Here is a 17494-nt window from a genome sequence, read left to right on the forward strand (position 1 = left end):
AAGACAGAAGGGAGACGACACGTGCTGTCTCCCCGTACAGCTGATCAGCGAGGGTGCCCGGTGTGGACCCCCGCCGATCTGATATTCATGACGTATCCCGAGGATAGGCCATCAATTTTAAAAAGCCCGGACAACCCCTTTAACACCATGGGGGACATTTCATAAGCCAGTCTTTTTAAAGTGTGTGAAAGAAAAACTGTCTTTGTTGCCCAGGCAAAAAAAATAAATAAAAAATCAGACCTCAGTTTCATTTCTTGAACTGCTCTGGTATCTATCTATCTATCTATCTATCTATCTATCTATCTATCTATCTATCTAATTATCTATCATATATATCTAAATGAAAAAAAAAACTGCAGCACTCTCAATTGATGAATAGAAGACAACACATTTGAATTACAATTAAGAGTGCTGCAGATTTTTTTTTTGGTTTTGTTCGTTTTGGATTGCAAATCATATCCACGGCTGCTGGCACACCATTATTATCAAAATGCGTTGCTTGGATTTTGAATTCTTTTTCTATCTATCTATCTATCTATCTATCTATCTATCTATCTATCTATCTTTTTTTTTACACCATTTCATTTTCTTTTAAAGAGGATTTTACCTCCAGTCACAGGAACATAAGTTATCAGGAATTTGTTAACACGGATCTTCGGTGCTAGCCAGATGACTTTAGCAGAGTTCTCAGTAATGTCGGAGAAGGAAAGTCCTTTTGGAGACCCCATGGCTGCAGAAAAATAAGAAGAGATACTTAGCAGTAATAGTTAAACCTCCCTTGGGCAGTTTTGGAATGTTCTAAAATATTCTGCTTACCACCTACTTCTAATGACTAATAATTACAGAACATATGGTACTGTGCTTTGCATAATATTTGACAAAATTGGCATAATACTGTTTACTAGAGCTGGAGTAGCTGCCTTGGCATATTTCCCTTAAATATTTCATAAGATTTTACCATTTAATACATTTTTATTCTGAGGCTGTGACAAATTTAGCTGTACTAAGCCACACTTTAGAAATCATATTTTTTCAGGTTTAAGAGTTAGAGTTTCAAACTAAGTCATGAGCAGCGTTATGTCTTAAAGAATATAAATGTAAAGAATTTATCAGGTATATGGGATACTCTGTCAAATAATATAAATAGGTCCAAAATTCTGCTCTGATTAATTTCTTAATATACAGTATTTTAAATGATTGTAGTTCTGTATCTATAATACAGAACTCCAAGTCATCTGTATATACACAGAGTTAAAGGCTGTAGGCCTTTTTTATTATTGCATTCTGCTCATTTTGGGCTACAAATTATTTTTCAATTGTCTCTGTGTATTTACAGCAGGCATTCTGTTAACAGTGAGTCCAATCAGATAGAAGCCCTGACAGCATATATAGCTATTATCTCTGAATTCCTAACAGCTCATTAACACTTATTTAAGCTACATCCTGTGCAGTTTGCTAGGAATTGAGCTATAATGAGTGTTTACAACCTGTCAGGAAAACAGAAATAGGGGGTGCACATGAGTCACTAGAGCTTCTATCTGACTGGACCTAAAATGAACAGAAAGCCTGCTATTCTGCAAATACAAAGATACTAAAATCTATACAGAGAAAAGGGCTAATTTAATTTTTTATTTTTTTAAAAGACTGAAAACTGAAAAATCATAAAATAGCTATAAGGAAAACTGCACCAAGACTAAAGCTTCAGACCCTTTTGGAATAAGGTATTAGGGTTTAATTATTGTACTTATTTTTTATTCATTTAATTTTAAATTATTATGCTCGATGCAAAACCATGATGTTGCAGCTCTGCAGGAAAAAGATGCTATAAGTTCTGTATGTTCATTTAAGGAGTTAATTAGGCAGTTATTGTAGGAGATTTTTTCTTACATCACAGTAACCAACAGTATTCTCAATATGAAAAATTTCATTGTGCGCAACAAGTGTCATAGCCTAATGCACTAGGATTTTCTTTTTATAACCGTTACAGTTTTCATAGAATATTTTTGAAAATAGTTTACATTTTGCTAAATCTTCTAAATTTTGGACCAACCGCTACCGTTTATGAAAAGCACAAAAGAAATCCCTACCGTTTAGTAGTTAGTATGCAACATCCAATCCCCTCAGCCCTAACAACAGTCTAAGCTAGAATAGATTTGGTTAATATCTGTCCATAGCAATTTGTTCTCAGTTCCACTAGATAGTTTTCAGCTTTCTTTAATCTGCCTTTAGATGAGTCTTTCGCAAAAGGGAAAAGACAGATTTTTTTTTAAAATCTGCATAAATAGCCCACACAAGAAAAGTCCATTAGTAATGGCCGACAAACCCAAACAAGCCACATTAAAAGGTTTGATGGAGAACTGCCAGCATTTCAGAACAGCAAGGGGTAAAATTGATTTGGAAAGAAGTAGTCAACAGTGAAACATACAAAAGATATTTGAAGGCTCCAAATCTTTCAGGTTAGTGCCAGAAGCAGAATAGAGAAAAGAACTGAGCCGAAAAAGAGACACATATTCAATGGAATAATGAAGACAATAACCCAGTGTATGGAAGGTGGTATAAATCGTTAATGTTCCACAGTTAATAAATTTAGAAGAAATATCTATTTATTTATTTTCTGAAGCCTCAAAGACAGAAGACACCAGAACAGAGCACTCCTCGTGTTATTTATTACAAGTGTCTCAGTGGGAGGGTACATTGGCATGAGTAGACGGAGGAGTAAATTAACTGGAAGACTAAAGTCTAGATCTGTTACAGCCTCTTAGTTGTCTTAAATGTCTGCATTCATCAATTCCCCTCATGGCTCAGACCAGATGCTGCAGGGATGTTCTGATGCCTTTTGTGCTATAGAACTAACGCTAAAACTAAGCAGTAACTTTTGGTAACTCGTGAGTCATTGTAAAATTGTAGCATTGCCGCAAAGTGTTCTCAATATTTCCCAATGTGAAATATAATCACAGACAACCATTCCAAAAGCAATGACCAGATTGGATTTTTCTCTTTTTGGTTGGCCATGACATTGATATGCAAATAAAAGGGTGTGCATCAAGAAAGATGAGTAATATCACTGCCTGTAGAGATGCTATAAAGAAAATAATAAATTTTTATTGGTAAATACTTTCTAACATAGGAGTGGCACCCAATGCAGGCAACCGTTACTGATCATCTCCCTAGTTAGACACCAGTAGAAAGGGGTATAGGTGTCAATGCAGTACACCTAATCTAGGAATAGCAACAAACCAATTCCCAAGACAAGGGTGTTGGTACCCCCAAAAATTGCTCCTGAAATTATAGTGTCAATATAGAGGCACATAAATCAGTGCCTAACAATTCACCTTTGGGTTAACACCATTTCTATCCTGTTTCTAGCATATTTTCTGCTCTGATCCTCCCTCCATAGTATTGTTAGGCACTGATTTATGTGCCTCTCTATTGACACTATAATTTCAGGAGCAATTTATAGGGGTTTCAACACCCTTGTTTTGGGACTTGGTTTGTTGCTACTCCTAGTACTGCTTTGACACCTATAATCCTTTCTACTAGTGTCTAACTAGGGAGATGATCAGTAGTGGTTGCCTGCATTGGGTGTCACTCCTATCTTAGATAGTATTTATCAATCAAAATGTATCATTTTATTTTTAACATCTTTACAGGCAGTGATATTATTGGCCATGGCATTGTTAATACAAGAAAGATAGTGAGCATACATGGTGGCCATACTGCACTTTCACTATAAATTGCAATATGTGAGTCTAATATTTTTTATGATCATTTAATTGATATGCAATTAATTTTTTTTTTATTATCCTGCATAAGTCAAGCACTGGAGGTCTAAAGGAGTGCAACATCATATTATTGGGTAAATCTATCTCTAGTTTTATTTTATCATAGTTTTTACAGTACCCACAGCTATTACAGTAGCAGCAATATAGATGAGATGCTACAGAAAAATGTACATATACCTTGGCATTTGGATTTTAAATCCACAGCATATCAATCTGTGCTGTGGTTTATATAAATCTGCAGGGAATTTCTTGCACCAAAAAGTATGCCACATGTGGCCAAACCCCAAGGATTTGTTTCCAAAGCAGTCACATATCTTTTTTTACAAGCCCCCATTCAGATAAATGTGGCAGATGCAAATATTTCGGCAACAAATCTACCTTGTATAAATATACCATAATATAGCCATATGCACAATACTCAAATGTAATAAAGTTTAGAAGAGATGAAACTAATCTAAATAGGGAAACCTTTCATAATTTAACATAGCTATTTTGTCAAAATATCAAATATGAAGCTCATTTTTTTCTTTCAATTTGAGCTGTATTAACAAACTGGGTTCACTGATCTGAAATTTAAAACCTTTATCTAAAATCAAAAAGGCAGAGGAAAAATGTGATTAAAGCAGACGTGTAGTTCCTATGGCCCGACACTAATAGACAGAATGAAATAATCCTTTGTTTTCCCAATTCCTGTTATTATGGTGTATTGCGTGTATAGAACCATCTGATGATTTTCACTACGGAGAGTAGAAAGAAAGGAACAAAAAAGAAAGAAAAACATTTAATTATATGTGACTGGTATCCAGCTGCCAGAGAGTGATAGTTATATAGCCACCTGTGGAGGAAAATTATATGTTACAAAAGCTTAAGACTCGAGAACAAAGCCATGAAAAGCTTGGGAAGATTTCCAAGCAGTAATGGATGTTGCAACAAACGTGACAATTTACTTGATGTATATACAGGTAAGGGTATATACATACATATTTGTAGCCAACCTACAAATAAATAATAGAAAAATAGAGCCATGCTAAGCCATGTGGTGTTTTATAGGTTAACATCATGCGTTCTTTAATGCTTCCTGAAGCATGATGAAGGAAAATTCTAAACAAAACATAAATTAAGAGACATAGGCATACAAGTAATTTGAGGACAGATACGCATGCTTTATACGAATCAGGTAAGAACTTGTGCAATTTAAAGTTGTGAATAATTTTATTCTCATGCTCTCAGTGACTCCTGTCTACGTAAATCATAGTAATTGTCCAGATGCCTGGGTCCTTTCATTTTTCCATGAGCAAGCCATAAATAGTGTGAAAAAGATGCATGTAGTACATAGTAGTTAACAGTCAAGATGTTACATAGTAACATAGTACCTAAGGCCGAAAAAAGACATTTGTCCATCCAGTTCGGCCTGTCATCCTGCAAGTTGATCCAGAGGAAGGCAAAAAAAACACTGTGAGGTAAAAGCCAATTTTGACTACTCTTACAGCTTAAGTAGAAGAACATTTTAGTAGAGTTACTATGTAGCTCATTTATTTTTTAAAACCCTAATTTAGGCAAAAAAATATCAAATTTAAATTATTCCTAGTTACATTTAAATTGGTTGAAGGGAAGTTATCTGGCAAACAGCAGATTTTAGCTCACTCTTCTCTGAATCACAGAAAAGGGGGTGCTTTAGAGGAGGACCACACTCTTTGAAGTCCATATGATCTAATAGGACATATAAACTGGAGCTGTCCCGATCGAGCATGTTATTTAGTCTGGACTATGTTGAATACATTCTGGTGCCAAGCACCACTGGCAAAGAGACCAAAGCTACGGAGGGCAACAGCAGAATGGAGCATCAGTGATGGAGCGGTTGAGGAGTCAGCAGTTAAATGACCCTATTATTATCATCAATTTAATATTGTAATAAATTATAAACTTAACTTGTAGAAATAAAGAGTTCAGCTTAAATGCAGCCTCTCCACATCTATGGGATCCTCGTTTGGTTTATCCTAGTATATAATTTATTTTACAGTAAAAAAAATAAAAAATCACAAATGATTGGGTAGCTATTTTGTCCACAAGGTCCTTGTTCCCCAGCATAGCCCATAACACATCAGAATTTCCTTTGCCATTACTGCACAGTCTACACTTTTTTTCCTTGGTTGAAAATTTATCGGCTGAACACAATTCAATTATCTTCTCTTCACATTCCTGTTTAAAAATAGCATTAGCATCTTTAGTTGCTAAGTTGGCGGAAACGTAATGCTTTCCAAGATCCTCGAAATAATGAGCCTTTATGTTGACAAGAGCCACCAGTAAGACTTGAGGGCGCACTCGATTAGTAAGTAATAGCAATGTTGTCACATTAACTTTTCTCCCATCATGTCATAAATGACTAAAAGTGATATCAGGGTAATTTTTTTAATAAAGAAGAAACAACTCAGGCCTAAACGAGTCCACCTATTAAACAAATTTTAACTAATATGCCTAATTGGAAAGTAGCCGACTATAATTATTTTTTGTGACTGTTTAATGACTATGTATTGCAGACTCTGTGCTTGCTAGACAGTGCTCAAAAATGTTTAGCATGTGCCTAGCAACAGGCATTACTGCCAATGGGTGAAACTGCTGGATACTCTTGTTCTTATGGTGATCCGGTTGTGCCAATAACTGTAGCGAGGAAAGGTATCGCCCCCAAATCGACTTTTGAGTTACTGTATATGGTCATCTATTCATTATAATAGCATGATACATTATTATATTCCACATCCAATGGCCACTCCAATGCAGGACAGATAAATTCAAGGGATTTTCTGTGTTTGTAATTTTCAGCCTTAATTGACAGGAAACAACATATGTTATCACTTAGTAACAGGGATTGTGTACCTGTAATGCCTAGTTTTCCTGCACTCCATTGGGGGTCATGTGTCATTTTCCACTGTGTTGGTTGCCTATCCCCATGTCATCATATCTATATCTGACAAGGCTTATAAGGCTCTGCCCTGTAGACACAACATCATCGGTTGCCTTTCAGGGTGGTGTTCTGCTCATTCTCCTGGACCCTGTCCTGTCGACATGATGTCAGAATGATGCTGTGTCTTAGGGTGGCTTTTTCCAGCCAGGTTTTAAGCAGGCTTGGTTCCATGGCGCCTATCAAGAATTTCAGGGCTCCATATAGGCAACCTATGAGTCACACTGTTTACCAATCACCATAAATATGTTCACTATATTGTACGGGTACCAAATACTATTTTGTGATATTTAATAATGAACAACAGTAAAACTATAAGGCATAAAAATCCTATCATTACAGCAGAGCTTTTTATTTTTTTATAGAAGAGTGGGTAAGGCAATTGTTTACTGTACATAAAGGTCTGGGGTGCAAATCTCACTGTGATCTGTATAGTAAAAGTTATGGCAGAAAAAAAATATATACTTTCCTGCTTTTTTTTTCTATCGTAAACGTTTCTGTAAAGTAATTGTTACTATAAAAAAAATAATGAAGCAAAAACCATTAAAGTTTTTGTAATATACTTGGCAATATGAAATATCACAAAACCTTATTTGGTATCCATGTAACTATAATAAGCTGTATAATATAGTCAATACATTATTTATGGGGATTAGTAAATAGCACAATCCCCCCCTTCATTTCAGTAATATACTATTCAGTGTTATTCCTGTAAAATGTAATGGTAACTCTTCTGCCTGCCATACAGAAGGCCTGGGACTCAAATCCTAAGGAAAACCTGTTAAATAATGTCTTTAGTAAAAGTTGTGCTGGAAGAGGGCCTCTCCCTTAACCCATATTCAACACACCTTCATTAGTATTCATATGGCTGCTGGCCATACTTGGATCTGTGATATTGGAGCTGGTAGGTGAAGGAGAGGCAGGAGACCTTTCCCAGACATTCTCCATGAGTCTTGCACTTCGATGTAAACACGGTGGGGCGGGGTGTTGATCGTTTAAACTGGTGTAAAGTAGAACTGGCTTAGTCGCCCATCGGAACCAATCAGATTCCACCTTTCATTAGAAACTCAAAGGTGGAATCTGATTGGCTGCCTATGGACGACTAAGCCAGTTCTACTTTACACCAGTTTAATAAATCTAGAGGAGTCAAAATGCACTCAGAACTTTATATAAATCATCTGATTTATAGAATGCAGTAAGGTTAAATTTTGGTGATATATTTTTTTATGTGTCTAAGTGGAAAACCCCTTTAAGAGAATGGCCAGACAGAGCTGATAATTGCCTACTGCCGGGGACAGAGACAGACACCGTTAAAAAAGGGACTTGTCTTCATGAGAAGCAATTTTTGCTGGAGTATTAAACAATTTCTGCTTATGTATGACTATATTTTTCAAACTAATATGGAATACCGTAGGATCATAATTTTGAATAGCGAGCTAAAAAGGAAATGTTTGGACTATATGGTTTATATAGTTGCTTCCAGCAGATTATATACAGCTGATATATGGCCTGATAGAGCCCCCGGTATGTATTTTGGCTGCATATTAGAATACGTTATTTCCATTCTTATTCTTTCCAGCCAGCAGAAGGCATATGTTTATATCTAGGTAAATGACTGTGTTTACCTCACATTGCATCTAACTCACTTTTGCCATTTATAGCAAAGACATGAAGGACTCGCTAACATCTGTAGCTTCTCTTGGTGAGAAATTATTTGGCCTTGTTCTACCAATGATATAAACATTAAGCATTTGCTAATATTATTTCACGTGAAACACGTTCATCATTTAAAAATGACGTTCTTTCTGGGCTTTTCTGCTTAGTGTAACTTCACTCTGTCAAGCAACAGACTAACCAGTGACATCTTCAAGGGGCATTTTACTCAAGTATTCTAGAGCTTCACTAAAATATTTTTGACGCAGCTCTTTGGATTTGGAATGCAAGCCTATCTATCCATTTATTTCTTTATTTGGCTGTTCACAAATTCAAATTGCATTTTAGGGAATGAAAACGTAATTTGTAGTTTAGTGGAAATTTTTGTGAGGAAACACATTTGCCCCTTTTCAATGCAAAAATAACCTGTGCAAAGTTTTAGAATTTTTGCTGCTGCATTTATTTCAATGCAAACACATTTGGTATTAAAGTTGCTGAAGACAACACCTGTTCTAATGGATGCTGCTGCCAGTGCAGCTTCTAAGAACAAAGATAAATGGGTAATCCATTTTTTTATTTATTTTTTTAAATATCATCTCACCCACAGTGGCGAGTCTTACAAGAATTTCATTATGATAATTTTTTTTACCTTACTGAGCAAGTACTGTGCTCCCCATCGAATAACGTTACTGGCACTTCCAGAATCATATGCCATACATAGGACACATGATCTTAGCTGGTTTCAACCCACAATGTACGGGCTTTTCACCTGCAGAGTCAGGCAGCCTTGGGTGCTGTGATCTGTCTGTGCCCAAGGGTGACCTTACTGGGCGAGTACTGCGCTCCCTATCGAATAATGTTACTGGCACTTCCGGAATCATATGCCGTACATAGGCACAATGTATGGGGGTAGCTCCTGCACAATCAGACAGCCTTGGGTGCTGTGATCTTTCTGTGCTAGAGGCTGGCCAGGTGAAACCCACAGACTTTGTTGGTTGAAATAGGGCTAGGATTACGTGCCTGATGTACAGCACATGATCCTGGAAGTGTAATAGCATAATTAGACCAGGGAGCACAGCACTTCCACTGATATACCTAGGTCTCTAGAGGCAATCTAGTAGCAATCGATTTAGAATATTGCATTTTATGTTAATTTTTATTCCATGATTTTTATTCGATTAGATTTTATTTGATCGATCCACTTTAATCGATCTTTTATATTCTATCGATAGACTGTATTATCGATGTTAGTACCTTGATTTATTTTATTGTGTTAAATAAATGTGTTTGGCTCCACATCTCTCTTAGTGTTTTGAGTGCCGGTCCAACCTTATATGAGCATGAGATAGTGGGAAGTCTTCTTTGGGTATATATTTTCCCTGTTTTCCAGCCATCCATTTGATATACTGTTAGCGGTTCCAAAGTCTACTATTACCTTTACTATGTCCTTGTGCCCTAATAGGGCATTGGACAGGGGTTATAGGACAACCCGATTAAAGGGGTTGTACAGCCAGTACATATTGATGACCTATCCTTAGGATAGGTCATCAGTATCTGATCACCGGAGGTCCTACACCCAGCACCCCTGCTAATCAGCTGTTTGAAGAGGAGCCAGCACTCCATGTGCCTCCATCCTGAGGATAGGTCATCAACAAATGCTGCCTGCACAACCCCTTTAAGGGCATAGAAAGGTTGTTTTCCTAACCACATTTTCATTGACATAGCTATATGAGGTCTTGCTATTTTTCTGTGAGATATAAATTTTTTATGGCACCATGTAATATTTTCCTACATTTACTTTTACTTGTGTTTAGCTACTTTGGTTAAACTTGCAGTAACAAGCCCAAATAAGGAAGTTGTTGAATTTTTCCCCCTTCCCATTTACAGTACTGCAATTATCAAGTGATGACCATCATGGTACCAAATTGAAATACCTGTTGTTGCCTCTCCTTCAATTGATGGAGAGTGCTGACCGCTAGAGACGCCATGCAGCTCAATTTCATATTCAGTGCCATCTGTTAGTCCTGTCACAACTGTTGAACGTTCACTGCCTGGTACTGTAAGTGTAATTGGTTCAAACTGCTTATTGGTATCTTGCATTTTAATGATAAAGTTGTCAAAACCACTTTCGTCAGCTGTCCAGGACAGGTAAAGACTGTGCGGAGTAATTTTGGAAACCACCAGGTTTCCAACTTCAGGTTCCGTCTCTGGAAAAAAAATATCATGGAAGGAAGAAGGAAATTGAAAAGTCTTGTTAATACTGTTGTCCATCTCTCTTCTGGTAAGGTGCTGAGTGCTAGGCTAAAAGAGTAATAGCAAAGGTAAAAAAGAAATATTCTGAAGACATATTGTGATGTTCTGTGCCTGAAAAAAACTGTTTCACAGCAAAACATAAAAATAACACATAGACATAGATTACAGAGAAGTATTGCAATATGTAAATAATGATGTTCTTTTTCATAAATTGAAAATATATTAGTAGTAAGCTTGAGTCTAAATCCTAATGCACACAGCAGAACTATACTATAGAGTAGCAGGGGCCATATGGTACTCAGTGAGGACCAGTATTACAAGAATATTTTTCCGTAGAAGCAATATTACTAGGATAGAATAATAATCTAATGCGACATCTGATGGAGCATGCCACCAGTTTTCTCAATGATCACAAGGAAGCCAACAGAAAAGACCCTGTAGAGTACAGTCATGTTTAGGTCTATGGGTGCAGTATATGACCCTGTGCATGAGGTCTGATTTTAAAATTGAATGGGTTTCCTTATATGCTTATTATTGATTCTATATAATGTGATTTACTAGGATTTCGAAAATATTCTCATAGTCATAACTCCTCATTTACGAGTAGAGACAAACCACACATTGAACATTTGAAGAGAATAACAGACAAACACAAAAGCCTAGTACTAGATGGACAGCAAAGATGGACTAAAGAACAACTCAACTACTCCTATTTCCAGATACAGTATATTTCAAAAGTCCCCTTTGCCCCCAACTGTAATAAAATAATAAAAGGTTGCAAACTTACAACTACTTTCACACTCGCGTTTTGGCTTTTCGTTTGAGATCCGTTCAGGGCTCTCACAAGCGGTCCAAAACAGATCAGTTTGCATTCTATTGCATTCTGAATGGAAAAGGATTTGTTCAGAATGCATCAGTTTGCATCAATTCTCCATTCCGCTCTGGAGGGCGGACACCAAAACGCTGCCTGCAGCGTTTTGGTGTCCGTCTGATGAAACTGAGCCAAATTGATCCGTCCTGGCACACAATGTAAGTCAATGGGGATGGATCCTTTTTCACTGATAACAATCACAATAGAAAATGGATCCAACCTCCATTGACTTTCAATGGTATCATCTGTCATGGACGGATCCGCACAAAACGCGAGTTTGAAAGTAGCCTTAATCCTCCATGTTTCTCAATGCTCCTGCTCACTTCCTTACCTCCAGTTTCCGTTTACAGTTTGCAGCGGGGACATAGCTGTATGTGGCACATGCCTTCTGCAGCCAATCACTAGCCATATGCCCTATGTCATCAATATGTGAAACAGAAACCAGAGGTGAGGACCAGAACTGCAGTGCTAGAAATGGCAGGAGATTAAGCGATTAGTTTGTGTTCTAATTTTATTACATTTGGGGACACAATGGTATTTTTTTTATACTTCGGGCAGCGAAGCTGGATGTAGCAGAATTTAGCTGTCAATGAGAATGCCCTGTAAGATGTGCTTTAATGGGGTTATCCAGCACTGTCAACCTTGTAGTGGAGGGAACTACTACAACTCTGATCTTCTTGATGTCAATAGGAGCATGTACTTTAAGACTTTTAAGTAAATCTGCTGAAAGATAAAGGCCTGATGGTATAGGGGCGGATAAAGAACTCTAGATTTTCATATTGCCACCAAGATAAAGATAAGCACATCTATTCTACAGAATCAATTATTATTTTACATTTTTCAAAAAAGTTGGATTCTATAGAATTAGAATTCTTGGTGTGGATTTGAGAGGATAGAAAGAGACACTTGAGTATGTCCAGTATTCTGGGAAATGTCTGACCAGGTTTAATAAATGCTACATCTATATAAGCACTAAGGACAACATAAACAACACTTCCAAAGGATCGAGAGCTAGATAATCTGTAATAAAGAAAATGTATGATGAATCAAGAAAATCTGATGATTGGAATGTCCAGTACCTGTAGAAGCTGAAGTGCTAATAGGTTGTGTAGGTTGATCACGGACAATGCCATAGAGGTAGATGGTGTAATCAGTGTTGGGTAATAACCCTGAGACAGAAATATTCCTGAGATTGCCAGAGACATTTAATTTCACTGGCTCCAATAACTTTTCTGTATCAACGATTTCTATAACAAATCGATTAAAATCATCTTGTGTTGCTGTCCAAGACAAGTCAAAGCTCTTTGGTGTTACATTGGTGATGGACAAGTTGTCAACTTCTGGCTTGTTTTCTGAGCAGGAAAAAATTTAATTGAATTAATGAATGACTAATATGGCTAAATCCACATGGATACATGCTCAGTAGTTCACAAACCCCATCAGAGGAAGAAAGCAGAAGTCTCAAGTGTTTCAGTTTTTTAGCCAAAAGCCAAAAAACAAGTGAAGGGGCTAATCTTCAGCCTCAGTTACCCAGAGAAGCAGCTTTATATAATATATTTTTACATGCTTAAATGTTTTATTTAATGAATCATGCACTAAACAGTAGCAAGCTTGAATGAATGAAGCTGATGAATGAAGAAGCTGTGGCAATGGTATTAAACAACTTTAGATATGCGATAGATGAGCCATAAGGAAAAGTTATGCTGATCAAAAATGTTTTCCTTCTGCTAATTTGAATCTGCAATATTTCATTGCTGATTTTAGTTTGGACAAAAGGACTAAAGCTAAGGGACATTTTGATTGCAATATATTATAATTTTCGGTAGCATGTATAGAAATATAGAAGATACTGGGAAGATGTAGAAATTGTTATATTTGATGATTTAGACTCACACAAGGTTCCAGGACAAATGAAATGGTTTATTGCAAGGCAAAACAGTTTAAAGAAGCACTGTAACAAAAATGTTTATTCTCTGACCTGTTAGAAAGGTGCATGATATAAACTGTAGTGAAGGTAATCTTACCAGTGACTGTATATGTGAGTTATAACCTCCCTTCTGATCCTCAGCTGTGTCATGTGACCAACACTGACTTTCCAAATAACACAGCATGTTATGTGTGGACATGAATCCAGTTTCTCTATGTATTCCTATGGGAGACTCAATGTCAGTCTCATAGGAATGAATAGAGAAGTAACTGACTTCCTGTCCTCTGTCCATCAGAGATCAGAGTATTGGTCACATGACACAGCTAAGGATCAGAAGGGAGGATATAACTCAGAAATACAGTCACCAGTAAGAAAATAACCTTCGCTACAGTTAACATTATGTACCATTCTAAAATATTTTGAGGGAGTGCTTTTTTAACTGACCTATAGACTATGAGTACGGAGGAACGAACTAACCAGAATTCATTTTAGGTCTGATTCCATAGAATGGGTTCTCGGATTTAATTTGGTTCGAATAAAAAGTACCCGATTGTCCTGAAAAGTTGTGTAAAAGTTGGTTTACAGTTTTAAAGGGTTTCTACCACCAGATTTTCACCTATTTAGCTGTCTGACACTAGCGATCTGCTAGTGTCTGCTGTACCTAACCATGTTCATGTATTACCTTTGTCTGGAGCGGTTAAGCTTAAAAACGTAGTTTTATTGATATGCAAATGAGCCTCTAGGTGCTATGGGGGCGTCTTTTCAGCACCTAGAGGCTCCGTCTACTCACTATTTCTGCCGCCCAGCGCGTCCCTTCAGCCCACCCCTCTCCTCTAGATTGACAGCCTACTTCTCTCCATCTCGGCCGAATTCTCGCGCCTGCGCCGTGTGCTTCTGTATTCGCTGCAGGCGCAGTGACTGTCGGACTGCTCCCTGCGCCGCCAATTACGGCGCAGGGAGCAGTCCGACAGTTACTGCGCCGAATACAGAAGCACACGGCGCAGGCGCGAGAATTCGGCTGAGATGGAGAGCAGTAGACTGTCAATCTAGAGGAGAGGGGCAGGCTGGAGCGCGCTGGGTGGCAGAAATAGTGAGTAGACGGAGCCTTTAGGTGCTGAAAAGACGCCCCCATAGCACCTAGAGGCTCATTTTCATATCAATAAAACTACGTTTTTAAGCTTAACCGCTCCAGACAAAGGTAATACGTGAACATGGGTAGGTACAGCAGACACTAGCAGATCGCTAGTGTCAGACAGCTAAATAGGTGAAAATCTGGTGGTAGAAACCCTTTAAGGGTTTTATAAACAATGAAAGTTTTATTTCCACAATAAATATTTTGACTGTATTTTTTATTTTTTTTTAATCATTTTTATAACTGGCAAAAATGCACTTATGCACAGCAGTAGACAGCTTGCTTCAGTGAGTAGTTCTGTCTTTAGACATGATTAGATTGTACACTTTTGCCTCATTTTAATTGGTTTTCATTGTTTGCGATTTGTTTCTCTATTGCTTTGCTATATAATATGTTGGAGCTAGAGCTGTTTAATTATTGTTATTTCTATTTTTATTCTTTTAAAATGCACTAATGTAATATTTTGGCAAGCTCAATGTGACCATTCTAAGAGTATTTTTACATGTGGCAGATTTGTTACATACATTTCTACATCTATCCACTTCATGTGAATGTCTCTTGTTGAAATCGGCACACTTGCTGTGAAAACAGCCCCATTCATATCTATGACATCGATTTTCAGTTGCAGATTTTTCAGAAACAAATCTATTGCATGTAAATATACTCTAAAGAAATAGTTGGAGAAAACAGCAGGAATACAGCTGATGAAGCAAGTGCAAATTAGTGATAATGAAACATGGATTTTAGGCAGCGGATGGTGCAGTGATGGCAAGACCTTGCTGAAACATTTCCAGGTACCTGTGACAGCTTCACCAAAGAGAGGCTTAGTTTTAGATCCCTGAATCACACCATACAGAGTGATGAGATATTTTGAGGCCGGTTTCAGACCCGGCACTTCCAAAGAGCGAAGTTCTCCAGGGACCAAAATGGTTTGTATATTTTCTTCTTCTGCAGTGTCCTGAACCTGAATGACAAATTTCTCATAGTTGTTGTCTGGAGCTGCCCACGTGAGTTTGAAGGAGTCCCAGTTTACATGGGATATTAATAGGTTGCCCAGCTCCCGTGGAACTTCTGAATATGAAAATATGCTATTATTAGTCAAAGAATTTTGTGAAGGCAAAGAAATACTTTCTAAAAATATTCAACTGAATGGAAAGAACAGAAAATAATACCATAAGTTGAGCACACACTACACTGTCGGAAAGTCTTCAAACCCTCCCTTTCACTTTTTGTGTCCCATTTCTTAAGACCCTCCCTTTCGCTTTTTGTGTTCTATTTTATGTTGTGGCCATGTGCTGAAATAAAATAAGTTTTTCCCCATAATGAAAAAGTGAAAACAGAATGTTCAAAATCTTTTCTAATCTATTGGAAAGCAAAAACTAAAATATTGCATTGACATAAGTATTCAGATTCTTTACTGCAGCAAATACATCATCCAGCCTTCTTGAGTATGATGCAAAAGATTTGCACACCTGGAGTTTGGGATTTTCTGCCATTGTTCTCTGCAGAATCTCTCAAGCTCTGTTAGATGGTGACCATTGGTGGACAGCCATTTTCAGGTCTCTCCGGAGATGTTCAATTGTGTTCAAGTCAGGGCTCTTGCTAGGCCACTGAAGGACATCCACAAAGGTTTCCCTAAGCCACTCCTGTGTTGTCTTGGCTCTGTGCTTAGAGTCATTGTTTTTCAGAAGGTGAAACCTTCGACCCAGTCTGAAATCCAGAGCATACTGGATCATTTATTTTTTTCTTTAGAATATCTCTGTACTTTTCTCCATTCAGCTTTTCATCAACTCTGACTAGTCTCCCTGTCCAAGCTGCTGAAAAACACCTCCACAGCATGATGCTGCCACCAGCATCTTTCACTGAAGGGATATTGGTCAGTGTCTAACTTCCTCCAAACAAGATGCTTAGAATTGCTTCAATTGGTTTTATCAGACCATAGAGTCCTTTAGATGTTTTTTTTTTTCATGTGTATTTAATTGAGGAAAGGTTTGTTTCTGATCACTTTGTCATAAAGCCCAGATTGGTGGAGTGCTGCAGTGATTGTTGACCTTCTGGAAGTTTCTCCCAACTACACTCAGGATCGTTGGATCTTAGTCAGCGCAACCATTGAATTCTTGGTCTCCACCCTTTCCAAGTCCATTCCCTCCCAATAAGTTGGTTTGGAGTGGCTTCCAACTCTAGGAAGGGTCCTGGTTGTTAAAAACATCATCAGAATTTTTGTTGTACCCTTCTCCAGATATGTGCCTCCACCCATCCTGTCTCTGAGCTCTAAGGACAGTTCATTCCACCTCATGGCTTGGTTTTTGCTCTGATATGCATTGTCAGCTGTGAGACCCTATATAGACAGGGGTGTATATTTCCAAATAATGTCCAATCAATTGAATTTACCACAGGTGGACTCCAATCAAGGTGTAGAAACATCTCAAGTATGTTCAAGAGAAATAGGAGGTCTCACAGTGCTAAATTTCAATTGACATAGCAAAGGGTATAAATACTTATGTCAATGCACATTTATGTATTTTTTTTATAAATTTGCAAATATTTGTAAAATTTTGTATTTATGGTCTCATTAGAGTTGATTGCATATTGATGGATGACAACTTGATTTTTTTTTTATATTAGCACAATGCTGCAGCATAATAAAATGAAAAAAGTAAAATGGTCTGAGAACTTTCAGAAGTGCTTAATAAACTGGAAAAATACAATAACAGAAAAATAAAAGAAAATCATTTGATTCCGTATTGTGGTTTTTCCTATTCCTAGCTCATGTTGCTTTCCCTCGCAGAAGGAAGAAATATTTGATCTCATGAATAAATAAACCTACACTTTTATGCACACATTCCGTTGTATCATGAATACCGGTATTGTGTTAAAATTACTCAGCTGGGATTCCCATGCCAGAATAAAATGCAAA

At 37.4% G+C, this 17494-nt stretch overlaps 1 protein-coding gene across 3 annotated transcripts in view; it reads right to left on the bottom strand.

Moving 5' to 3' along the window:
* TNC (tenascin C) overlaps positions 1-17494 on the bottom strand; it is a 137076-nt gene that overhangs the window by 43103 nt on the left and 76479 nt on the right. For 2 of the 3 annotated variants that reach the window (XM_040406040.1, XM_040406039.1), the window contains 4 exons: positions 15376-15648; positions 12598-12870; positions 10329-10601; positions 608-730 (listed from right to left, as the gene is read on the bottom strand). In XM_040406040.1, coding sequence (XP_040261974.1) covers positions 608-730; positions 10329-10601; positions 12598-12870; positions 15376-15648 — 942 coding nt within the window. The remainder of the gene's footprint in view (positions 1-607; positions 731-10328; positions 10602-12597; positions 12871-15375; positions 15649-17494) is intronic. The other variant, XM_040406042.1, reaches the window with a different exon arrangement.

The sequence above is a fragment of the Bufo bufo genome, chromosome 8 (assembly GCF_905171765.1).
Source record: "Bufo bufo chromosome 8, aBufBuf1.1, whole genome shotgun sequence".
Lineage (NCBI taxonomy): Eukaryota > Metazoa > Chordata > Amphibia > Anura > Bufonidae > Bufo > Bufo bufo.